Source organism: Sarcophilus harrisii, chromosome 1 (assembly GCF_902635505.1).
Source record: "Sarcophilus harrisii chromosome 1, mSarHar1.11, whole genome shotgun sequence".
NCBI lineage: Eukaryota > Metazoa > Chordata > Mammalia > Dasyuromorphia > Dasyuridae > Sarcophilus > Sarcophilus harrisii.
This window is the reverse complement of record NC_045426.1, coordinates 667,459,040-667,485,824: the sequence shown is the minus strand read 5'-3', so window position 1 is coordinate 667,485,824 and position 26,785 is coordinate 667,459,040. Positions and strand designations below refer to the sequence as shown.

Here is a 26,785-nt window from a genome sequence, read left to right as displayed (position 1 = left end):
CATGAGAAAAGAATAAGAGATGGAAAGCTGGGCACTCCAGATCTCAGCATCATAGATTAAGAAACAAGGGAAAGCAGCAAAAGTAGTGGGGCAGGAAATCTGTTTGCCAGCTCACTAGCCCAACAAGGCTCAAAATACCTGGCAATTTTGATTGGAAGTCTTTTGGCAGAGACAACATCTGGCTTTCATGCCATCATGCTCCTGAATAGTTCTGGTCATGGTCTCTGTGGCTTTTGCTGGTCACTTATCCCCCACGTACCTCAAAAGGCCCAGGAAAAGAACTGTGAACATGCCAGGGTATATAGATTGCATCACCCCTTCTACTATGTGCCTTCCTGTCCCAAAACACACTGAGAGCATGGCTCATTCTTAGTGCTAGAAAAAAATCAGAAAACTCTCATTTCTGTTAATGCCCTACAAATTCTGCTCCACTGGTTCCTCTGCATGATTTCCCGGGCCCTGGAATTTCTACATAAATGAAATAGGTACTATGGAAATAGCTGCTACAAGCATGTTGAAACTATGATCTCCTATGAGAAGATGGATGACTTCTCACTTCTCTTCCTGCTTCCATTTCTTCTAAAAAAAATTTAATTTGTATTTTATTTGTAATATTCTCTTTATTTATAGATATGTCCCTTCCCATTTTTCCTCTCTAGAGAACTACTATCCTTTGCATAAGTGCATAATACATTTCATTAAAGGGTACACCAAGGAATATTATTTATTTTTAAAGGCAAACATTTATTGATTGAATATTCAATATTCACATTATTTTCACATGTAAAAAAGTACTAAGAAAACAAAGACAGTCACATTTAACATACTATTTACTAAAATACAATACTTCATACCATAATACTCTCATTTTTTTCTTAACCCCTTCTGCCTTCTGACTATCATTTAACTGAAACTGTATTCTCCATAGATACAGAGTTACCCTAGATCTCATCATTGTCAATTCCAAAGGCCTTTTAAATATACGTTGGATAAAAATACTAAAAATCTAATGAGTATCAGAAAAAATACAAGAGAATCTACATTGGGGAAAACCCTAAGAATGGGGGAAATTCTTCAGTTTCAGCTCACATCTCCTCAGCATTAGACAATCTGTATCAGAGTCAAACTCTTTAGTTGTTATGATTTCCTGATTAACCATCAAAAAATTCATACAGGGAAGAAAAAAAAAATAGAAGGCCTTCAATTATTCCACAATCCTTAAAAATTTGAGCTCTGAAAGGGTTTTTTTTCCCCCAAATTCTTCATAACACAGTGATAAATTTTATGAATATAATGAGAATAGAAAAAAACAACAGCTTAATTGAACATTAAAAAATCCATATTAATTATAGAATCTATTAATGTAGGAAGGTATACCTTCAACATCAGGAGACACACTTTAAACATGAGGAGTGTAGGAAAACCTTCTGTTTAACCTAATACCTTATTAAACATCAGAGGGGGAGAAAAATCACTTCCCTGATGTTCCTCTTGCAAAATGAAAGACAAACAAGTAGCTTTCTATTACTTTCACCATCAAATATGTGACTCCATGGCTTTTAAAGTCTTTTATAACTTGGTCTCTTCCTAACTTTCCAGACTCCAAGCTATCTCAGGGGTCATAACTTGGTAAAACCATCTTGGCAGATGGGCCAATCCATGGTGAGAATGACCCAAAGGTCTCAAACCTATTGATGAGTTAGGATGATGTCTACCCTGAGCATGTGATGACTTCCCCAGGCAGAAGGCCAAGATGAGAAGAATTTATTCCAACCATTATAAAAACCACAGAGCTCTTAGAGTTTGGTCAGACTGAAGATGCCTAGATCATCCACTGCATCCCAAGCCATCCTGTCCTGCCATTGAACTTCAATGACTTTGGGAGAGAGAGATAATAACTTTGTGCAACTCTTATTCCAATTCACACAGGAGTCAAGACGTCCCCTGTGATGTCATTGGTCCTCTTCAAAATCAAGGATGAAAAATCACAATCTTCTGTCTTTATGTATACTTGGAAAGTTCACCTTCCTTATCTCCATGTCCTGGTCTCCAGGACTGCCTTTAAGTCTCAACTTAAATACTACTTTCTACAAGAAGGCTTTCCCAACCCCCTTTCATTCTAGAGCTTTCCCCTTCAGATTATATCCCATTTATCCTGTAGGTGTATAGTTTATTTATAAATAGTTGTATATTTTTCTTTCCAAATAGAATGTAAGCTCCCTCAGGGCAGACACTATATTTCTCCTTTCTTTGTGTCCCTGGGTCTTAGCACAGCATCTAGTAGGCCTTTAATAAATTGTTATTGATAATTATTAATGTAATTATATACTCACTTCTTTCAAGTCAACTCAATAAGTATTTATTAAATGACTATTATATGCTAGGGGCTGCCCTCAAGGAGCTTACAATCTAAAGGGGGATAAACATGCAAACAAAAATAAACAGAGCAAATTATATACAGGATAAATAAGAAAAATAACAGAAGGAAAGCGCTGGAATTGAGGGATTAGGGAAGTAAAATCCCAGTAAAAAAAGGGATTTTAGTTAAGACTTAAAGGAAGCCAGGGAGGTCAGTAGGCAGAATGGAAGAGGGACAGAAAATGTTCAGAGCCCAAGAGAGGGAGTGTCTTGTTCAGGAACAGCCAGGAGACTGGGGACCCTACTTGGAAGAGAGTAAGATATGACTTGAAAGGTGGGAGGGGACCTGCATTTGAAGTGCTTTGAAAATCAGAGAGCACTTTACATTTGTTCCTGGAGGCAATAGCGAGCCATTGGAGTTTATTGAGGTGGGGTGGTATGACCTAGGAAAATCACTTTAGCTGCTGCTGAGTGGAGGACAGGCTGGAGTGGGGAGAGATCTGAGGCAGGCAGACCCCCGGCAGACCCCAGGAGTGAGGTGATGAGGGTCGGCACTAAAGGGATGACAGTGTCAGAGGAGAGAAGGTGCAATGAGAGAGCTGTGTCGTAAAGGTGAAATGGACAGGTCGCAGCATCTGCTTGCATGTGGCAGGTGAGAGTGCAGGAGTAAGTTTGAGAGGCTGGGAATATGAGAATGTGAATGAGACAGAGACACAGCTTTCTTTGAGACATTAGGATGCACTTGGGAATCAATCAATTCAATGTTTATGATCGCTTGTAATAGATAATACTGCGACTGGCTGGTACAGTGGATAGACCACCAGGCTGGAGTCAAAAAGACCTGCATTCAAATCTGGTCTCTTACTGTGTGATCCTAGCTAGATTAAGTCACTTAGCCCTGTCTGCCTATTTCTTCACCTCTAAAACGAGATGAAGAAGGAAATGGCAACCCACTTTCTACCAAGAAAACCCCAAATGCAACAAAGAGTGAGAGAGGACAACAAAAAATAAGAAAAAAGAAAAAAAAAATCTGTTCAGTGAAAGTGGTTTCAGAGTCTGTCAATGTATTCAAGGGTTTCCCCATCACAGCCTTCCACTTGTATAAAGAGAGAGAGGTGCATTTCCACTTCAGACCAAACTTGGTAATTATAGTTACCCGGCATTAACTTTCTGCTTTTTGTTTCATCTACCCTCTCTGGCCATTCCACATGCCTGAAATATACTCCCTACTGATTAATGCCTCATAGAGTCCCTCCTCTTCCTTTAAAAAATAGCTCAGAATTGCCTTAGATTGTTTTTTTTTTGGGGGGGTGGAGGGGAGTATTTTTCCCCCCAAGTACAACAAGCATTTAATTAAACATTGTTTTGGTTTTTTTTTTTTTTTAATTTCTTTACAACATTATCCCTTGCACTCACTTCTGTTCCGACTTTTTCCCTCCCTCCCTCCCCGCCTCCCCCAGATGGCAAACAGTTCTATACATGTTAAATATGTCTCAGTATATCCTAGATACAATATATGTGTGCAGAACCGAACAGTTCTCTTGTTGCACAGGAAGAATTGGATTCAGAAGGTAGAAATAACCCGGGAAGAAAAACAAAAATGCAAACAGTTTACATTCATTTCCCAGTGTTCTTTCTTTGGGTGTAGCTGCTTCTGTCCATCATTGATCAATTGAAACTGAGTTAGATCTTCTCTTTGTCAAAGAAATCCACTTCCATCAGAATACATCCTCATACAGTATTGTTGTTGAGGTGTATAATGATCTCTTGGTTCTGCTCATTTCATTTAGCATCAGTTCATGTCTCTCCAAGCCTCTCTGTATTCATCCTGCTGGTCATTTCTCACAGAACAATAATATTCCATAACATTCATTTACCACAATTTACCCAATCATTCTCCAATTGATGGGCATCCATTCATTTTCCAGTTAAACATTCATTTTTATAAGATTTTGTGTTGCAAATTTTTTTGACCCTCCTTTCCTTCCTTCACTCCCAAGACAGCAAGAAATCTGAGAGAGGTTATACATGTACGATCATTTTTAACGTATTTCCACGAGCCATATTGGGAAGAAAAGTCAGAACAAAAGGGAAAAAATGTACGAAACAAAATATGTGAAAATAGATGCTTTGATTTGCATTCACTCTTCATAGTTTTATTTTTTTTATTTATTTTTTTTCTGAATGCAGATGGCATTTTCTATCCCAGGTCTATTGGAATTGTCCTGGTTCACTGTATTGTAGAAAAAAGTCACAGTTGATCATCACATAATCTTGTTACGTATGATGTTCTCCTGGTTCTACTCCCTTCACTCAGCATCAGTTCATGTAAGTCTTTCCAGGTTGTTCTGAAATCAGCCTGCTCTTTATTTCTTATAAACAATAATATTCCATTACATTAATATAACATAACTTATTCAGCCATTCCCCAATTGATGAGCATCCATTTAATTTCCAATTCTTTGCCACTGTTACTACAAAGATTTTTGCACATGTGGATCCTCCTTTTCCCTCTTTTATGATCTCTTTGGCATGAAGACTTAGTAACTAGGCCCTGCTGGATCAAAGAGTATGCACAATTTTATGGCCCTTTAGTCAGAGTTCCAAATTGCTTTCCAGAATGATTGGATCAGTTCACAACTCCACTAACAATGCAATAGTGTCCCAATTTTCCCACATCCCTGCCAACATTTATCATCTTTTCCTGTCATCTTAGTCAATTTAATAGGTGTGAGGTGGTATCTCAGAGATGTTTTAATTAACATTTTCCTAATCAATAGTGATTTAGAGAATTTTTTTCCCATGTGACTAGAAATAGCTTTAATTTCTTCATCTGAAAATTGTTCATATCTTTTGGGCATTTATCAATTGGGGAATGACTTGTATTTTTATAAATTTGACTCAGATCTTTATATATTTTAGAAATAAGGTCTTTATTAGACATCTTGATATAAAAAAATGTTTCCCAGCTTTCTACTTCCATTCTAATCTTGGCTACATTGGTTTTGTTTCAGAATTACCTTTGGCATGAAGTCCTTCCTGATCTCTTCAACAGGTAGCACCTGCCTTCCAAATTTACCTTGTACTTAATTAACTACTTGACATATTTTATTCACTTTACAGGAACTATCCCCAAAATCTTAATGCATATTAGCTTAGAATTGTACTAAGACTTTTGGGATATTCTATATTCAGGGATAGATATAGATTTATTGTTGATACAATTCCACTCATTAAAAGGGAAGGCTCCTTGGGAATTTGGATTTTGTTTTTGGACTTGTATCCCTAATGTCTTGCACAGTGCCTGTAAATGATCAGATTTAAAAAAAAAATTTTTATTATAGATTTTTATTTACAAGTTATGTGCGTGGGTAATTTTACAGCACTGACAATTGCCAAACCTTTTGTTCCAATTTTTCCCCTCCTTCCCTCCATCCCCTCACCCCAATGGCAGGTTGACCAATACATGTTAAGTATGTTAAAGCATATATGTCCTAACAGTTATTTTGCTGTGCAAAAAGAGTCGGTGTTTGAAATAGTGTACTATTAGCCTGTGAAGGAAATAAAAAATGCAGGCGGACAAAAACAGGGAATGGAACTGCTATGTAGTGGTTCATAGTCATCTCCCAGAGTTCTTTGCTGGGTGTAGTTGGTTCAGTTCATTACTGCTCTATTGGAATTGATTTGGTTCATCTCATTGCTGAAGATGGCCACGTCCATCAGAATTGATCATCATATAGTATTATTGTTGAGGTATATAATGATCTTCCGGTCCTGCTCATTTCACTCAGCAAATGATCAGATATTTAATAAATGCTTGTAAAGTGATTGTGCAAGGTTTCTGCTTAATTTGAGTTTGGTTGAGATAGAAACCTTCCCAACCAGCTCTAGTTTCTAACAATATGAAGAAGGAGGAGAAGGAAGAGGAGGAGGAGGAGGAGGAGAAGGAAGAAGAGGAGGAGGAGAAGGAAGAGGAGAAGGAGGAGGAGGAGGTGGAAGAGGAGGAGGAGGAGAAGGAAGAGGAGAAGGAAGAGGAGGTGGAGGAGAAGGAGGAGGAGGAGTTGGAAGAGGAGGAGAAGGAAGAAGAGGAGGAGGAGAAGGAAGAGGAGAAGGAAGAGGAGGAGTTGGAGGAGGAGAAGGAGGAGGAGGAGTTGGAAGAGGGGGTGGAAGAGAAGGAGGAGGAGGAGGAGGAGGAGGAGGAGGAAAGGGAGGAAGGGAGGAGGAAAGGGAGGAAGGGAGGAGGAAGGGAGGAGGAGGAGGATGAGGAAGGTGAGGAGGAGGGGGAGGAAGGAGGAAGAAGGGGAGGAGAGAAGGGGAGAGGGGAAGAGGGGAGGAGAAGGAAGAGGATGAGGAAGGGGAGGAAGGGAGGAGGAGAAGGAAGAGGGATGAGGAAGGGAGGAGGAGGGGGAGGAAGGAGGAAGAAGGGGAGGAGAAGAAGGGGGAGGGAAGAGGGGGAGGAGAAGGAAGAGGATGAGGAAGGGGAGGAAGGGAGGAGGAGAAGGAAGAGGATGAGGAAGGGGAGGAGGAGGGGGAGGAAGGAGGAAGAAGGGGAGGAGAAGAAGGGGGAGAGGGAAGAGGGGGAGGAGAAGGAGGAGGAAGAGGAGGAGGAAGAAGAGAAGAAGAAGGAGAAGGGGAGGAGGAGAAGGAGGAGAAGGGGAGGAGGAGAAGAAGGAGAAAGGGAAGAAGGAGGAAGAAGAAGAAGAAGAAAAGGAGGAGGAGGAGAGAGAGGAGGAAGAGAATGAGGGGGAGGAGGAGAGAGAGGAGAGGGAGGAAGAGGAGGAGGAAGTAGAAAGGAGGAGGTATCTGACACTTTCTGGACTTGCTGTGATATTGAATTTTCAGGAATCGTTTGAAAGACATGTTGGTTGCCATGTCCCAGGTATGTATTATAAGTGCCACCTGGGAGACCCTAGAGAAGTTGCTTTGAGTCACAGCCATCTTCTTTGTTGGAAGGCTTTCCTGATTGAGTAGGCCTTGTTTCTGACACTTTGCCAACAGCTCTCTCTAGGCTATGGTTTCTCATTCACTGGGATGTTCTTTCACAATAAGACTAAACTCTTAAGGCATTTTAGGAGTGGCAGTATTACAACAAAGTGACCAAAATGATAGGATTTTGGTCGTAGAGCTGGAAGGAGACCGTCTAGCCCAATCCTCCTCATTTTACAGAACCTGAAGCCCAGAGTAAGTGATTACCCATTGGGACGCCCACATTCAGACTCAGTGCAGATCTCCCATTTTACAGCTCAAAGTTGCCCCAAGTCTTCTGGGGCATCCTGAGTTAGCATGAGAGGTAATTGTAGTTTAATCCTATTGATTTTAGTATTCTTTTCCTTGTATCAAAATGCCTTCTAATATTTATTATGACTAATAACTCATGCTTATATAGCACCTTTTGTGTGTCAGGCACAGGGCTAAGCACTTTACAAATATTATCTCATTTGATTTCCTTGACAACCCTGGGAAGTTGGCTGTTTTCACCCCTATTTTACTGATGAGAAAATGGAGAGATAAAGGGACTATCCAGGGAGTAGGGACTGAAGTCACATTTGAACTCAACTCTTCCTGATTCCAGACCCAGTTCTCTGTTTACTGATGGACAAGCTCCTCATCACCAACCTTCCATTGAAGGATTCTTACGGACAGCTCAAGAATAATATCTTGTCTCCTAAAGAAAAAAAAAATCAAAGGTTCATAAATACAATTATGAAATCATATAATGTTACAGATAGAAGGGACCTTAGGAAAGAGAACCCTAAAACACAGAAGACTAAAAAAGAAAGGGCCTGTATAACATAGAGTTGTTAGGGGTACTTAGAAGGAGAAAGGGGAGGAGGAGGAAGAAGAAGAAGAAGAAAAGGAGGAGGAGGAGAGAGAGAGGAGGGAGAGGAGAGAGAGGAGGAAGAGAATGAGGGGAAGGAGGAGAGAGAGGAGAGGGAGGAAGAGGGGGAGGAAGTAGAGAGGGGGGAAGAGAATGAGGGGGAGGAGGAGAGAGAGGAGGAAAGGGGGAGGGAGAGGAGGAGGGATCTGACACTCTCTGGATTTGCTGTGATGTTGAATTTTCAGGAATCGTTTGAAAGACATGTTGGTTGCCATGTCCCAGGTGTGTATTATAAGTGCATTATAAGTATTGTAAAGTGATTGTGCAAGGTTTCTGCTTAATTTGAGTTTGGTTGAGATAGAAACCTTCCCAACCAGCTCTAGTTTCTAACAATATGAAGAAGGAGGAGAAGGAAGAGAAGGAGGAGAAGGAAGAGGAGGAGGAGGAGGAGGAAGAAGAAGAAGAGGAGGAGAAGGAAGAAGAGGAGGAGGGAACTAAAAGTTCTGGCAGAGCTGGAAGGAGGGACCTAAGGACTTGGAACTCAGAATGTCAGAGCTGGAAGGAGGGACCTTAGAACCTGGAACTCAGAATGTCAGAGCTGGAAGGAGGGACCTTAGGACCTGGAACTCAGAATGTCAGAGCTGGAAGGAGGGACCTTAGGACTTGGAACTCAGAATGTCAGAGCTGGAAGGAGGGACCTTAGGACTTGGAACTCAGAATGTCAGAGCTGGAAGGAGGGACCTTAGGACCTGGAACATAGAATGTCAGAGTTGGAAGGACGGACCTTAGAACCTGGAACTCAGAATGTCAGAGCTGGAAGGAGGAACCTTAGGACTTGGAACTCAGAATGTCAGAGCTGGAAGGAGGGACCTTAGGACTTGGAACTCAGAATGTCAGAGCTGGAAGGAGGGACCTTAGGACCTGGAGCATAGAATGTCAGAGTTGGAAGGACGGACCTTAGAACCTGGAACTCAGAATGTCAGAGCTGGAAGGAGGAACCTTAGGACTTGGAACTCAAAATGTCAGAGTTGGAAGGAGGGGCCTTAGGACTTGGAACTCAGAATGTCAGAGCTGGAAGGAGGGACCTTAGGACCTGGAGCATAGAATGTCAGAGTTGGAAGGACGGACCTTAGAACCTGGAACTCAGAATGTCAGAGCTGGAAGGAGGAACCTTAGGACTTGGAACTCAGAATGTCAGAGCTGGAAGGAGGGACCTTAGGACCTGGAACATAGAATGTCAGAGTTGGAAGGACGGACCTTAGAACCTGGAACTCAGAATGTCAGAGCTGGAAGGAGGAACCTTAGGACTTGGAACTCAGAATGTCAGAGCTGAAGGAGGGACCTTAGGACCTGGAACTCAGAATGTCAGAGCTGGAAGGAGGGACCTAGAACCTGAACCAGAATGTCAGAGCTGGAAGGAGGGACCTTAGGACCTGGAGCATAGAATGTCAGAGTTGGAAGGACGGACCTTAGAACCTGGAACTCAGAATGTCAGAGCTGGAAGGAGGAACCTTAGGACTTGGAACTCAGAATGTCAGAGTTGGAAGGAGGGGCCTTAGGACTTGGAACTCAGAATGTCAGAGTTGGAAAAGAGGGACCTTAGGACTTGGAACTCAGAATGTCAGAGCTGGAAGGAGGGACCTTAGGACCTGGAGCATAGAATGTCAGAGTTGGAAGGACGGACCTTAGAACCTGGAACTCAGAATGTCAGAGCTGGAAGGAGGAACCTTAGGACTTGGAACTCAGAATGTCAGAGCTGGAAGGAGGGACCTTAGGACCTGGAACATAGAATGTCAGAGTTGGAAGGAGGGACCTTAGAACCTGGAACTCAGAATGTCAGAGTTGGAAAAGAGGGACCTTAGGACTTGGAACTCAGAATGTCAGAATTGGAAAAGAGGGACCTTAGGACTTGGAACTCAGAATGTCAGAGTTGGAAAAGAGGGACCTTAGGACTTGGAACTCAGAATGTCAGAGTTGGAAAAGAGGGCCCTTAGGACTTGGAACATAGAATGTCAGAGTAGGAAAGGACTTTAGAACTTGGAATACAGAACGTCAATGCACTTTAGAAAATAGAACTTGGAATGTCAGAGTTGGAACGAGGGACCTTAGAATTTGGAACACAGAATATTCAAGTGGGAAAGGAAGGTATCTGAAAATGTCAAATAATGTCAGATATTTAAAGAAGTGTGAAAGGCACACTAGAAATTAGAACATAGATATGTTCTATCTGACAGTACCACAGAGTATTTTAGTTTTGTTTAGTATTAGTTTTTCTTCTGAGAGAGAGCTCATTTGTTTCTGAGGGGCAAGAGAGAGATGTTATCTGGAAACGACCGAGGTTAAAAACAAGGATCAGTATTTTTTTTTAACCTCAGAGCACAGATCTCCAGTGCATCTTCTAGGACCTGCACTCACATAAGCAATCCTCCATGCCTTCCTTAGCTGATGCAACTTTCCACATGGAGAGCTCAAGGGCTTGCTTCCAGAGTCAGAAGGCAGTGGAATGCTTTAGAGAAATTGGCTGCAGGGAATGGAGAGAGGAAAGGGGACATTTAAAACAATGGGAATAAAACACAGAGAGAAAAGAACAGAGGAGCATAGAGGAACCAGGTCATCTGTGGGTCTGGGCCACTCCTGGACATTGCTAATGGCAGCCGAGAAGTAATTCATTCAAAAAACCATTGCTTCCTTCTCTGATTCCAAGTTCTAGGAATTGGCTATCATGTCTAAAGGGCAGTTGGGAGCCTAGTCTTATTTGTATCATAGCCACTAGTCACAGTCTCTTTTTGAATCCAGTATCAAGTGCACTGTTAGAACTATGGTCAAATGACCAAAGCCTCCTCTCGAGGTTTTTATAGGGAAGCCCAGAGTAGCACAAATCAGTGGATGGCTAAATGCTCCCATGACATATTGCCTGGTGGATTTGAGGAAAGAGTCTGTCTCCCCAGGATTCTAGTTCTGAGTTACATAAAAATGGAGAATATTAGAATATGTTTGAAGGTTGCATGGAAGATACTAATAGACAAGGAGAGACTGAAGATGGATGGAAGAGAAAATGATTGACAATGCAATCTGCTGGAGAATATGAGAGGCAAGGGGGCCAAGGACATGTAAATATGTTAACTTCAGCAAAAAGAAAGGGCCTCCCTTTGTCAGAGAATGGAGGAAAGGAAGAGAGAGTGGGAGATGATGTCGAGGGGTTTTGAGAAGAGAAAGGGAAAAGAGGCTACACAGGGCATAAGGCACTCATTTTTTGAGTAAAGAAAGAAGCAAGGTATTCAGCTGAGAAACCATGGAAGGGCGGAAGTGAGAAAAGGTTTAGAATAACTCCTCCTAGGGAGGAGTGAGAAAGGGAAACAAAAAGTCTGCCTTTCTGCAGAGCAGAACCACTTTGAAGTTAGATCACCTGTAAAGGACCCGACTAAGGGGGCATTTAAGAGGAGTTAAGTTAGAGATAGGGGAGAGGAAAAAGGGAAGATTGAAGAAAGCTAATGATCTGATTAAATTCTAAGGAATGGAGATTGTGGGGGAAAAAAAACAAACTAGATAGGGTTAGGGCACTTGGGAAGGATAGAATGACCAGAGGCTATTGTCAGAAAAGGGAAAGTCAAGGAAGTAGAACCTTTGTGAAACCCATAGCCAAAAGAAATTCCTATCATGAATTTATCTGACAATTCAGCCTCTGCATGAAGGCCTGTGGGATCCTGGGAGCCTACCACCTCCAAGGCACACTCCAAGCCCAGTGTACTTTTTTTAGGGGGGAGAAGCAATCCGGGTTAAAAGACTAATAAGAGTCTGAGGTCAAATTTGAACTCAAGTCCTCCTGCCACCTAGCCGGCTCTACCCAGGTTTATTTGTTTATTAAGCCCAAGTTGTCCTCTGTAATTTCTATTCACTTCACCCTATTTTCCTCAGTTTCGTCATCGGTAAAATGAGCTGGAAAAGGAAATGGCAAATCACTCCAGTCTCTTTGCCAAAAAACCCCCAATGAAGTCACAGAGAGTTAGGACTGAAAGGAACAACAACAACAAAAAAGTCTACAGACTTATCAAAGTCCTATTTAAAACTTAGCATCCAGAATAAAACGTGCTATTCTAGAGAAGATCTGGTAAAAGCAGAATACAATGGGGTTGTTGTTGTTCAGTCTTTATGACCCCATTTGTAGTTTTCTTGGCAGAGATACTGGACTGGTTTGCCATTTCATTCTCCACCTTGTTTTACAGAAGAGAAAACTGAGGGAAATACAGGCTTAAGTGACTGGTCCAGGATCATACAACCAACACGTGTCTGACGCCAGATTTGAACTCAGGAAGATGACTCCAGGTGTGCTTCGCTATCCATTGCACTACCTAGCTGCCTGATACTAGAAGCTAGATCTTCTCTTAATACAATTTAAGATTGCATTAACTCTTTTAGCTGACACATCATATCCTTGATGTGTGTTGAGTTTGGCATTCGTTCCCAGCTCAATATTTTTTTTTCAGAAAATAAACCTGCTGTCTCACTGTGCACATTGATTTTTGAAGTATCAGATTTTTATATCCATCTCTGTTTAATTTCATTTCATTTGATTCACTCCAATACTTTACCCTGCTATGGCCTTTTGGGATGCTAACTCAATTATCCAGTATATAGCTATTCCTCCCAGATCTGTGTCTTTGGCAGATTAAATGAGCCTTAATCCAAAATCATTTGTAGTTGGTTGCAGACCATATTTCATACTTGTCCTATTTTAAAGTTCACCCCACAGAGGATTTTTGTTTTGTTTTTTAGAAGCAATTGGGGCTAAGTGACTTGCCCAGAATCACACAGCGAGTAGGTATTAAGGGTCTGAGGCTGTATTTGAACTCAATTCTTCCTGACTTCAGGGCTGGTACTTTGTTCCTTGCACCATCTAGCTGCCCCACACTTACCTGTTTTAGGGTCTTGGGAATAACCTTAGATATTATCTTCTCTTCTACCATTGTACACTGCATTCCCTGAGCTCTTACTAGTGTGGTTCCTGTTTAACAAACCAGTGGAGATGACTCTATTAACTCTTTTTTCCCTCATTTTTTATTGTTTTCTTTTTTCTGGTTACATGTACATTAATTTTTTTTTAATTTAATAGCCTTTTATTTACAGGATATATACATGGGTAACTTTACAGCATTAACAATTGCCAAACCTCTTGTTCCAATTTTTCACCTCTTACCCCCCCACCCCCTCCCCTAAATGGCAGGATGACCAGTAGATGTTAAATATATTAAAATATAACTTAGATACACAATAAGTATACATGACCAAAACATTATTTTGCTGATGTACATTAATTTTTAAAAATTCTTTCTTTATGAATCATGTTGGGGAAGAAAAATCAGAACAAAAGGGAAAAACCACAAGAGAAAAAAAAAGTAAAAATGAACATAGTATATATTCCATTAATTCTTAATCAGAAACATTTATTCAACAGAAGGCAAAACTTGAATAATAATATAAAATTCAGCCCCAGATGCACACAGTATCAATGAGTGACATTCCATGGAGGCACACACATATGGAAAAACTCATGTAACTCAGGGTCTTGACTCTGAATGTTCATTGTTTTCCTCTGGAAGTATTTGAGCAATAATTCACTTCTATGTTGACTGTGCAACTCAGACTATCCTTCTTTTAAGTTTGTAAAGTAGTGCTATAGTTTTTCAGTAAAACCAGAAATCCTATGTCTAAGTCTAGAGTTTTGGAGGATCTGCTATCCTGGCTGGGTTCTGAAGGGTTTCTGCCTTTCAGAAAGGAAGTAGTGGAGGCTTTGACTGATCTAATCAGCTCTTCCAAGAACTGACTGGCAGACTGAGTTCTCTTTCCAGATCCAAATGGAGGTCAGTCTTGAGATCAGCTCTGCTCTGAACTCAGCTCTTCTGAGTTCTGCCTTTTTGAGCTCTTATTGATCCTGCTGAATATCTTTGAGGAGATGACTTTCTTTTATCTCAATGAACAATCCAAATCTGCATTTCTGCAGCTAAGCTAGAACTATGCAATATATACTTGTCCCAAAATCATCAAACAAATGCTAGGAATGACTTTTCCAACCATTAACTTTAAAGTCCATATGAGAGTCAATCAATAAACAAGTATTTATTTACTACATTCAGTATGTCAGGCTTTGTACTAGGCACTGCAAATTTAAATACAAAAATACTTACAATAAGTTTATATTCTAATGGGGGATGTATATACACACATATATATATTTATATTTATATACACACATACATCTATCTACATATTTAAAGCATAATGCTAATAAACAGGCATATACAAAATAGTTAAATGCAAGATAGATGTAAATTAGATTCTGGGAAACAGGACATTTTTGGTCATTTTTAACTGTCTTTTCTCTGTGGGGCTTTTCTCTTTAGTGTTTTTTATTTTTTTCCTGCCCTTTTAAATAAGTAAAACTGTTATCCATATGAAAAGGCTACCTACCCCTTTATACACTAATAAAAGGTTCGAATAGCATAGGGTCAAGCACATATCACCGAAGCACTCCACTGGATATCTCTTACCAAGCTGACTTTGAACAACCATTGAACACAAAATCAATCGATCAATAAGCATTTATCAAATTCCAGCTATGTACTAGGTATGTACCAATGCTAAGTGCTGGGGATATAGAAAGAAGCAAAATAAATAAATAAATAAATAAATAGCCCCTGTCCTCAAGAAACTTATAATCCAATGGAAGAATTTACCTCTTAAATCTGGCTATTTGACTAGTTCTGAATCAATTTAATTTTACTGTTTACAAGCCTCCATTTCTCTATCTTTTCCACAAGAAAAATATGGGAGGTTTTATCAAATGGACTCATAAATATCCCAGCTAAGGGCAGTTAGGTGTACTTGTGCCATTGCCCAGGAGCACAATTCCATTTCCACCTCTAAATAATCTCCCAGTGTCTACACCCTCCTTTTCTTTCTCGGTCCCAGGTCTAGAAGAGCATTGGGGCTGATGAGCTCATCATTGTCTCCAATCCCTTCAGAGGGCTTGCCCCTTCGCTGAACATCTTTTCCTTTTTCTGTCTCTGTATCTTTTCAACTTTACTTCCTATCTACTGGCTCCACTATCTTGGTTCCCTTTGTTCTCTTGGTTTTAATGATTGAGCACTGGGACTAGAGCCAGAATAACTTTAGTTTCAGGTCTAACCTCTGGCACTTATGAGGAGAGTGGCCCTGGTTAAGTCATTTAACCATTTTATACCTCAGTTTCCCCAATTGTAGAGTGACAATAATAAGAATCTCTACCTCTCAGAGTTGCTGGGAGAACCAAATAAGGTCATGCTTGTAAAATGTTTTTTTGTTCAGTCATTTTGGTGGGTTCACTTAGGGGTTTTCTTGGCAGAAATCTTGCAGGGATTTGCCATTCCCTTCTGCAGTTCACTTTATAGATGAGGAAACTGAAGCAAATAGGGTGGAGTGACTGGCCCAGAGTCAGGCAAGCAGTGAGTGAGGCTGGATTTGAACCCAGGAAGAGGAGACTTTCTGACTGCAGGCCTGGGGGAAGTGCTTAACCTTTTCTCAAACTATTGCCCCCCCCCCACTTTTTTTTTTTTTAATCTCTCCTATCTTTAACTATTAGATTCCTAGAAAGAATCATTGACTCTATTTTTGGCCTCTATATCCTTTTCCACTTACAATTTGTCTTCTAATTTATTAGACTTCCTTCTCAAAGGTCACTTATGTGACAAATGTTGATCCAAAATTCATATTCTCTTTGACCCTTTTCCTTGTGAACCATATGATTATTGCCTCCTGCTCGATATTTTCTCCTGCCCTGGCTCTGTCCTTGTTCACCTTCCTCAGATGGGATGACTCTTCCTGCTTCTTTGCTCCACAGACACCATACTACCTGAGGCTCTGAGGATCCCCTCTTCTCTACTCCATGTTACATTCTCACCTTTGCTCCTTCCAGTACAATATTTTTCTTGAGGGCAGGACGTCTTGTCCCTTTTTTATAGTATTTATCTAATCAATCTATATATACATATATGATATGTATCTAGACAATATAGCTCAGATTGCTTTACCTAGTATAGTAATTATCTCATCTAATCCCAGTTCAGGCCTTTGCGCACGATAGGTATCTCCCCCAAATTTTTGTTGCCTGAATGAAGTTGCTGAAGTTCAGGCGGATGTAAGAAAAACTTCCGGAGCACTGGAGCCACACCAAAGTTGAGCCGGCTGGCAGAGGCTGGATGACTACTTGCTGACCATGGCTCAGGAAAGGAGTTTGTTCAAGCATGGGTTGGGCATTCTAAGCTAAGAAGGCCCCTTCCAACTGAGATAGCAAGAGGAGGGCGGGACCTGGACAAAATGAGCTTCGGGACAACGATAATCACTGATTCTGCCACATCCACACACCCCTACACTGCAGGAGCCTGAGGGTTGAGTCTTCTTCCTCACTTAGTCGCATCCAGTGTTGGCCTGAAGATCTTCCAGGAATTATGAGATCACTTTTTTAGGCAGCTGGAGTTTAGTGACTTGCCCAGGGTCACACAGCTAGAAAGTGTTAGAAGCAGGATCTGAATCCGGGTTCTCCCGACTCCAGGGCTGGGGATCGATCCACTGGGCCACCTAGCTGCCACTAGGAAGCCGCTTTTTTTTTTTTTTAAATAAATATATACATGGACAACTTTCAACATTCACTGTCACAAAACCTTGTGCTCTGATTTTTCCCCCTTCACCCCACCCCCTCCCCTGGACAGCAAATGACCCGCAAACGTCAAACGTGCGCAACTCTTCTATCCTGTTTCCACAACTGGCTGGCTGCACAAGGATAATCAGGTCTAAAGGGGGAAAGATGAGAAAGAAAAACCGGCAAGCGAACAACACCACGGAGCGGAAATGCTGTCGCGGTCCGCATTCGGGTCCCAGCCGCCTCTCGGGGTGCCGAGGGCGCTCTTCGCCACAAGATCATTGGAACCGGCCCGAATCACGTCACTGTGGGAGAGGGCCCTGCCCGTTCCCTCAGCGTCACTTCATGCCAGGCTCCCCGGGCCTCTGGAACCCTCCCGCGGCACCTCTCACGGAACAACAATACGAAGTCGCCCTTGAGAGGCTCCGCAAAAGCCTAACTACCGCCTTTTTTTCTCAGGGAGAGGCCGTGCTCTGGCTCATTTCTCACTGGGCCCCCACGCAGCCTGAGAGCGGAACTCCCAAGGCCCCGGTCTCCCCCTGCATGCGGGCCCCTCGCCCGGGCGCCTTTGGCGGCCCTCCCTCACCGAGGCCCGGCTCACCCCGGGGGGGCGGGGCGCGCGCCCTCCCGGGGGGCGGGGCGCAGACACCGCCGCGGCGCTGCGGGATCTGACTCCGGGGGCTGCCAGGCCCGACAAGCTCTGGGGGAGCCCAGAGGCATCTGGGCTGCGGGGCAAGGTTGGCGCCGTTGGTCCCCGAGCCGCAGGGGCGCATCCCCGAAGTTCCCGAGAACGCGGGCTGACCCAAAGTGGGGTGGAGCTGCCTCCCACCCGGGAGCCCCTTCCTCCACGGAAGGACAAGGCCCGGATGGCCGCTTGGCCAGCACGTGGCAGAAGCTATTCCCGCCAAACCTGAGATCCCTTTCCCGCGCAGAGATTCTGAGGGTCTGGGTCAGACCTAAACCTCCTGAATCTTCCACCCCCGGGCTCCGCACACAGCGGGCGCCAAATGATTACAGACGGCATTTACGCCATAGTGCTTTAAAGATCACCGCGCTCTCCGCGTACATTCGCATCTGGGCCCCGGGTGTGCTATGACCAGCGAAGGGAGGCTCAAGCAGGTGAAGGCATTTGCAGCCCTCGCAGACCGTGCTCCCCCCCTCCCCTGCGACGTCCAATAAAAGTTTGCAATCGTTTTTATCGCTGTGTTTCGAGTGCCTGGTTTGCAATGATTGCACCAGGCAAGTGATAGAAAACTTCTGACACTACCAGCTTCGGGATGCAGGGCCAGGTTGTCAATGTCAGGCCGAGTCTCAGTTTCCTCATCTGTACAATGGGGATCACAAAGAAACGGAAGTAAAGGGCAGCGCGGCCCCGCCCCCACTGCCTAGGAGCCGGACCCAGCCGAAGTCGCGAGCTCCAGGAGGGCGGGGCCGGCAAGGGGAGGGGGGCATCGGGCGCGCGCTGGGGCTGATGGGCGGGAATCCCCTTTCCCTCCGGGGCCACGAGTCCGACAGCTCCCCTTTGAATCCCGCCGCCCAAGAGGAGGCGCACGAGCCCGAGTGACCTTAGACGTTCAACGACCCCGGGACCCGACTGGGACTGAAGGAGGGAGAAGAGGGGGAAAAGGTGGAGGGACAGCGACTAGAGTCACGTGCGGGGCGGCCGTTGGACGCCCAACGTCCTTCTCTCAGGTTCCTCCTCCCTTCCCCCCTCCCCCGGCCCGTTCGCAGGGGCGGTGCGGTCGGAGGGCGGGTCTCCTCCCACACGTTGGCTCCGCCTCCCCTTCCCTCTTTCTCCCGCCCTCAGCGCCTCGTGCGCCCTGCGTGCCTCGTCAGCACGCTCTCGGCGTCCTCTCCGAGAGAGGCGGGGACTGAAGGGAGCGAGCGGAGCCCCGGCCTAAGTTGGGGGTTGGTAGGGGTAGTATCGGGGGCGCGCGCGGCGGCGGTGGCGGCGGCGGTTCCTGGTTGAGCGTGTAGATTATATAGGAAGAGGAGGCGGCTCGGGAGGGAGGCTTTGAGGCAAGGGCCTGGTCGGGATCGCGGCGGCGGCGGCGGCGGCGGCGCGCGCGCTCTCGCGGCAGGTCGGTTCGGTTCGGACGGCGGGCGCGGCCAGGCCTTGGGCGCGCGGGTTCCGAGGCAAGCGCGAGGCCGCAGGCGGAGCCGGGCCCTCGAGTGCGAGACCAGGCCGGAGCCGGTGAGGCGAGGCGGGGCGGAGCGGCGGCGGCGGCATCGGCAGGCCAGGCCCCAGGCGGCGGCGCCATGAGCGTGGAGGCGTATGGGCCCAGCTCGCAGACGCTCACCTTCTTGGACACGGAGGAGGCCGAGCTGCTGGGTGCCGACACCCAGGGCTCCGAGTTCGAGTTCACCGACTTCACCCTCCCCAGCCAGACCCAGACGCCCCCTGGGGGGCCCGGAGGTGGCGGCGGCGGCGCGGGCGGGCCCGGAGCCGCGGGCGTCGGGGGTGCCGCGGGCCAGCTCGACGCGCAGGTGAGGAGGGCCGGGGCCCTGTCTTCCCGCACCCCTTCCTTCTGGGGCTCCCCCATGCCTGCCCTGGGGCTCGGAGGTTACCGATGCTCTGGTCCGGGAGGAAGTGGCTGGCCCCGGGGCAAGGTGGGAAGGCTGAGGTGGGGATTGCTCTCCCAGCTGGGCTCCTCCTGACTCCCAAGTCCGCCCTCCGCCTCCCCCACCCCCGAGAGAAGATCGGGCCCTTTGGGGAATTAGAGAGGAGGGTGAGGAAGGAAGGAATCCTCTTCTCGCTTTCCTCCCCCCTCCCCCCGTGCCTCCCCCGCGGACACTTTGTAGACTCCTCCAAAAGGAAGAGAGCCGTGGGGGAGGGGGTTGCCCTTCTAGGATCGGTGTCGTTGGAGGGGGGATCGCGGTGGGGCCTTGAGGCTACGACTTCCAAGACCCCCACCCTATTGGGGGAAATTACGGCTGACGGGAGAGCCTTCGAAGCTCCTCTTGTTTCTGAAAAACCAGCCTGGGCTGGGGTGTTCTGAAAGCTTCCTGCCCCCTCAGCCAGCACCTCGCCGACTGGTCCCACTTCTTCCCACCTGTTCTAGCTTCGCTTTGGAGATGTTAACCCAGCAATTGAGGTTTTGCTTTGAGCCAAGTCGCCTCTTAACTGTTTTTCAGGAAATTAAATTTTGTCAAGCCTGGGGTGTGCAAGGACCTAATTTGGGCGTTCAAATTTGCATTTTTTACCTCACATAGAAATGCCGTCTTTTAAAAATATATAACCAAAAGTGACTTTTTTATACAGTAAAGTTCAAATGTACATATTGATGAAGGGCCATTTTTCTCCTTATTGGCTTTGTCTTGTTGAAAACTAATCCTTAATGAAAGCAACAGGTATTTTAACTTTCACTTTTATGAAGTACTTTTTAGAACAAATACACTTCCTGTTACCTGGATTTGGATCCCTTTCTTCCCGAGTACAGTCATCTGTTTTTATCTGATTGGCCCTGTCCTATCCTTGGTTGTTACCTGATTCTTAATAGCTGTGTGACCACAGTTGATCTCTGTGAGCCTCAGTTTACTTAGCTGTACAAGCAAAGTAATATTTGACCTATCATGGTAGCATATTGGTGAAGAAAGTTCTTTGTGAGCCTTAAAGTGTATTAAAAAAAAGATTTTGAATACTCAGAGTAAGAGCTTAGTAGCTTTATTTTTGTAAGTTTTAAACAGAAATTGAGTTCTCTTAAGATTGACAAGGGGCCGGAACTTCCCAGAGATGAAATGATATGCCCATTGTACTTTGGGGATTGAATATAGTGAAATTTTTTGGATCCAGGATCCAAGGCTCTTTTCATCACATCATAATACTTCACATCGTTATGTTTTTAAGGTGGCAAGTTGGTGGATGGGGCATCTGGGTGAACAGGTGTGTGAACAAATTTTGGCTTTTTGCAGTAAAAGAGGATTTTCAAAGAGAACTTGTGAACTAGAAAAGGATGATAGACATTTCTAACACTAGTGTTAATGCTCTAAAATAATGTAGAACAAAACAATCATATACGTGCTTTCATGTATAACATGTAATAAGTATGTCAGATTGTACCAGTATAAAATAGTGAATAGTTAATTTATAATTAGTCTTTATGGGGTTTTTTTGTTTTTGTTTTTGTTTTTAGAAAATAGAGGAGTAAGAAGAGCAGGGGAATGATGGCATTTTGTCTATTTGTGAAATACTTTACAATTGATGAGGTAATTTTTGAACATTAGGTCCAAAGATATTTAAGATGTTTTATGTTAAAAAGCATTAGATTATAAATGGCAATTAATATATGTGGAAATTACTTTGATGGAAGTATATTCTCAAGTAACGTGAGTAGTCTACTTGTGCTTCACAGCCAGTCTAAAGTAACTTTTCTAATTGTATTGTTGTCCAGCTTATAGGTTTTGTTGCTGATATAATTTGACAGCTCAGAAAACTCCTGTTTGGTTTGTCATCAGCTGGTAGCAGTTGTTTGTCCTTAGAAATATTTGATTATTTTTCATGAGCATTAGTTTTTGTGGTGACCAGAACTCACCTCATGAAGGTGACTATTGAAGCAAAATTTGATGCTATTGTGCAAAGGTAACTCTGTTTCAATTTTCCATCCTATTTAAGGAGAAAAAGATGAAGATTTAGGTTTTTGTAGGGGGGAATGATGAGAACTTTGAGAGGGATATGGTGAAACAGGAACAGTTTTGAAAATATCCCCAAGATACATACATAATTGGTGAGTCTTTTGTAGCAATTGATTTCACCAAGCACTTCAAAACACTTGGGAGCTATTTATCTTACCTGCATTTAGGAGCTAGTGATGTAATCAGCTGTAAGAAAGGAGATCCTAAACTAATAAATATTGAGCTATTTTTTTGTGTGTGAGAAATGAATCAGGGTTTTGAAAAAGGAATGATTTTTTGATTTTGACACCTTTGAAGAATAATAAGATGGTAAAAATTCTGAGGTGCTGGGGTTTTTTTGTTTGTTTTTTTTTATTAACATTACTCTTGACTTTGCCAGATGAGAATTGAATATTGAAACTAGAAGAGACCTTTAGAAAACTAGAAAATGCTCATTAGATTATCCAAACCAGATCCTTTGTTTTATAGATAGGAAAATGAACCTTTGAACAAATGAAAATTTGTTTTTAAAAGACAAGCTTAAATAATTAAATGGATAGTTGTGCAGACTGGTTAGAACATGAGAATGGAGCTAGAAGTCTGCTCTAGCCATTGTAAACTTGACCTCTATTTATTTATAAAACAAGGCTAATATTTGTTAAAACATTTTAGAACCTATAATGGCAAAACATGGTGTATATTAAAATGAAATTGGCTCTTTTTTTTTTAAAGTATCTTCCCGTTTCCCAAATGAAACAATTTCTAGATTTATCATTTTCAGAATATTACAAATGACTTGGTTTGACCAGTTTTGTTTAGTCTTGTTATTGATGTGATTTCCTGGAACTATTGGAATGATTGCTAAAATAATCTTTTAAAGTGTAAAATATGATATAATGGGAAAGAGCTTGAAACTTGAAGTCAGAACCTATACTAGAGGTTTTTTTTAGCTCTACTTCGTCTTGTTAATTTTGCCTGTCTGAAATTCACTCTTTTTTCTCATCTATAAAAATGAAAATAGTTTTATATCTATTCCATGGGATTGCTGTGAAGCACATTTCACTTTAAGAAAAAGCTTCATACACAAGGTGTCACCGTTTTCTTTTTCTAGATTTCCAGATGAGACAAAGATCTTCTGCAAACCTGATTAAGCAAGAACTCTGAAATGAGGGGTGATGCGATATGAGATTTTTTTGTTTTTTGTAGAGGAAATTTTTTAGATGTGCAATTATAGTTTTGTGAGACTTTCTTGTCTCTTTGAGGTTAGACAAAAGGCTTTTCTTGATTCCTAATTATCTTATCTTAGACCCAACTTTTAAAATGTGTGTTGGTGGCAATTTGTGTGCTAAGGAAAATTGGTGTGGCAGTGGTCTTTTATAGATTGTTTTAGTTCATTTAGTAATAAATTTTTCTTTTTTGTATTTAGGGGAAATGACTTTAATAAGAATATGTAGCTTCAAAAGTGGGTTTTAATATTTTAAAATGACATAATTGTTTTTTTCATTTTGGTTTTGCATTCACTTCACTATCCAGTCTTTGCACATAGCACCTCACATTTGTATAGTATTTAGAGAATATATTATATACATATAATCATTTTTGATTCCCAGAATCATCCTACGAGATAGGAAGTTTACCAAAAAAATTGAAGCCAACTTGTTATTAGCCCAAATATTATAGACCACATCCCTCAAATGAAATTACTTTTCAAGTAAAAAATATATAGGCCTACACAAAAAAACCAATGCCAATAATATTGCTTTGTGTCTATATCTGACCACAAGTCCAATATTTAGGAAAATATGACTTATATTTAGAACAGTTCTTTAAGTCCATGTCTTCTAAAACGCCAGGTCTCGTGATGTTTTTGTTACACTTTGCTGTCTCTTTCAAAAACTAGTCAAAATGTTAGCCTTGCAGTAACTTTATCCTTCCTAACCCACTATGTACAGCACTTTTCCTCCCTAATGTTTATTGAACTAGCAGGATTTGTTTCAGGGTTTAGTTACCCAACTGAAAAAGGGGGGAAATCAAGTAAAGAAGAAATGATGCCCTCAATGAACTTGATCCCTCCTGGGGAGGAGAGTAAAATCATAGTTTCTTAGAATGAAATGGACGTTAGTGATCATCTACCCTAATCTCGTCATTTTAGAGTATTCTCTTCAGGTTACAGTGATGTGGACATAAACCTGCAGTCAGCTTGGAATCCACTCTATGGTTCTAAATCTCATATGCCTTCCATTATGTCACAATGTTTTTCTTCTGTAAACCCCAGCACAAACTACGCGGCTTAAATGGTAGGCACTTCATCTTTCTTGAATGCATCTGTTGAGTCTGGGCCTCAGTTTCTTTCTGTGTAAAATGAGGGGGTTGAATTAGATGTTTTGCATCTTTTTGGCTCTAATTTATATGATTTATGGCTTTCTTTTTTAAACACTACTCTGTCCAATAACCTTATTTTCCTGATTAATTGCTTCTCTTCTAATTAATTTTAACTAATTCCCACCTAATTATTCATACAGTAGTTACCAAATGGAACACTAGAAAGAAATTTGGTAGACATTAAATTTAGATTAACCTTGTATCACTCTTAATAAGCCCAGGATGGATAAAAAGCATGAATATTAACAGTTAACATGGTTTAAAAATTTTTTGAGAGAACTAGGTCTTTTACTTCTGTAGTTGGGAGGAAATTCTGAAATGAACAAAGGGATAAAAGCAATCACAAACGATAAAATAGATAATTCTGAACAAAATCAACACAACTAAGATAGAAGAAGCTGTTGATAGACTTACAGGGCTGAGTGTCCCTAGCCTTTGTCCATTCTGACCTTTTTGCATTCCTCCCTGCCACAACCACTGCCTTGTAATCTTCGAATCAAAACCATCAGAATCAAATCAGTATTACCAAGTAACTCAACAGGACTTGCCAGTCAACTACTCAGCATCTCCAAACCAAAAACACCCCTCCCTGGCCATCATTCTCCTATATGTGTTGTCTCACCCATTATGATGTAAGTCTTGAAGGCAGGAGCTGTCCTGTTTTTTTTTATAGTTGTATCCACAGTGCTTAGCATATATTGAGCATTTAAGTATATATTTATTGAGAAGAATCTTTGTATCATCTATATTTGATAAAGATTCAATATATCCAAGATTTTTCTAAGGGATAAATTGTCAGAAAATAAGAACAATTTTAAAAAGATTTGCAACCCCATAACAACCATGTGAAAGATTGGTCTAGAACGCTAATAGTAGAAATGTAAATCAAAAGAGGTACTTGGTATAAGTTGAAGAGTATTAAGACTGATTTTCAGTATGACTGGTAGCAACTATTTCAGTGTCTTCATAGTTAAACCTACTAGTTAGGACCTATTATCTACCTAGCCTTGTACTTAGCTAAAAGACAGCTCATTTGGGGGAAGGGGGGAGGAAATTAGGTCAATTCAGGGCCGCATAAGATAAAGTTTCTGCCAATTGAATTTTAGTTGTGGAAAGTACATATACACAAAATGCATGCTTTTATTTGTTAGTGATTGTAATTACAGTAGAACTTCTGAGACAGTCTGATTTCCTCTCATTCTCCATTCTTATATTTACTTTCCAAGTCCTGTTAAGATTTCCCTACAATGTCTTGACATCTAATCCATTTCTGTCTTCCTACTTGTACCACCTTAGTACAGGCTCTTTACCATCCACCTAAATTTATTGTAATAAACCATTAACCCGTTTTTGTACTCACAAAGGCCTGTTCTATTCTTTTCTGTTTCTCTCAGAATGTTTCTTGATCATAAATCCTGTTCTTGGCCAAACCCTCAGTGATAGATTTTTGAATTTGCTTTCCAAGTTCATATTCCATAGTGTAGTATTCAGGACTCTATAACCTAGCATGGCCAATCATTTTATCTTTTTTTTTTTTTTTTTTTTTTTTTTAATGATTCTCTTCCATGAGTACTACACAACAGAGTCTTTGCTGCCATCTAAAAAAATATTACCAGCTTTAGCTTGTGCTAGTTCAGTATGGTGTCTCTCTGCCTCATAATTATTTCTCCTATAAAATCCAACTCAGATTTTCTCTTCCCAACTCCCTCTTTCTTTCCCCCTACTCTCCTTCCCCTTTCACTCTTGGATCTTAGATGGAACTTCTTGCCATGCTTTTTGATGCTTGTATAAAATCTTGAACACCTCCCTCAGTGTAGAAAACTGTCTTGTCTAAATTTGTATCTTTGGACCCTATCAACTCGAAATTCTTTTCTTCAGTGATTGTGGCAGAACAGCACTAACTGGAAGTGCTACTTGTACATCACTTTGATGGGCTTTGTAAGGCAGACTGTGCTTTGTTCTACAGTCACTTATTTTCTCAGAAACCATTCTTTCCCTTCTAAGTGCTTTTCTAGAAAAGTTTTTTTTTTTTTGCCCTCCCCCCCTTTTTAAATTCTTTTTAGATGGTTGTAGTCAATATGTATTTCTTCTGTTGATCTTTTTTTAATCATACAATTTCCATAATTTGTATTCGGTTATAATTTCAGTACAAAAGTATTACATTAATATCACAGTTGGCTTCCATTTGTAGATGTAAGAGCTAGAAACAGCTTTTCTTTCAGATAAAATCTCTGAAGGGTTTGCTGTGGGATTTTGTTTTGTTTTTTGGTGCAAAGATCTTTCCTTTTTGTCATTTTGTTAGAATATATTTCCAGCAATGAGATCACTGGGTCAAAGGCATCAATTTTCATGGCCAAACATTTTGGAAAGTATTCTAGTCATTTATATAGAATATGAGTAAGAACAATGAAACAGAACATGCCGAGGTATGGAGGTACAAATGTGTGAGGAAGAATGAGAAGGTGGGTATGAATAGAATAGAGGGTTGGGCATGAGGAATCATATGGAATAAATAAGGTAGCACTAGGATCATGGAGGACTTGATAGGAGCTTGTGTTGGGGAAAATAATTTGAATAAGCAGTGACACAAAGTATAGAAAGAGTAATTTAGCCTGTATGGTGGCAATAAGAGCTTTTTTCTCTTTTGGGGGTGCATCTTAAGTATTGTTCATTGATACTTTTGTAAGGAAATAAGTTAATTTTAATCATTGGACTTCTAGGACATCTTTATGTACTATATTAGGAACCAAATTTGGAAGAAATAAGGAAGTAAGAATCCTTCCTTAACACTTGGTGTTAAACATGACACCAGTTTGATAGCTCAAAAACCAGATGCCACTGTATTAATAATGCCTGTGAGTGTGTCAGGCTACCTGAGGTTGCTAAGAGCTGAGTGGTTTGGGCTTCATTGCCTTCTAGAAACTGAGACTATCATATTTCCAATA

The 26,785-nt window shown here is 42.1% G+C and overlaps 1 protein-coding gene and 1 long non-coding RNA gene across 3 annotated transcripts in view; one reads left to right on the top strand and one right to left on the bottom strand.

Annotated features, from left to right (window-relative positions):
• The first annotated feature begins 19,083 nt into the window (after window positions 1–19,083).
• Window positions 19,084–26,785, top strand: part of UPF1 (UPF1 RNA helicase and ATPase) — a 55,397-nt gene continuing 47,695 nt past the window's right edge. The window contains exon 1 of one of the 2 annotated variants that reach the window (XM_012542170.3): window positions 19,084–19,334. In XM_012542170.3, coding sequence (XP_012397624.2) covers window positions 19,107–19,334 — 228 coding nt within the window. In that variant the 5' untranslated portion in view covers window positions 19,084–19,106. Of the gene's footprint in view, window positions 19,335–23,737; window positions 23,756–26,785 lie in introns of those variants that run through there. The other variant, XM_031948175.1, reaches the window with a different exon arrangement.
• Window positions 23,925–24,615, bottom strand: LOC116420797. The gene is made up of 2 exons (XR_004231243.1): window positions 24,255–24,615; window positions 23,925–24,153 (listed from the first exon to the last, which is right to left on the bottom strand). It is a non-coding gene; the product is annotated as an uncharacterized LOC116420797 (long non-coding RNA).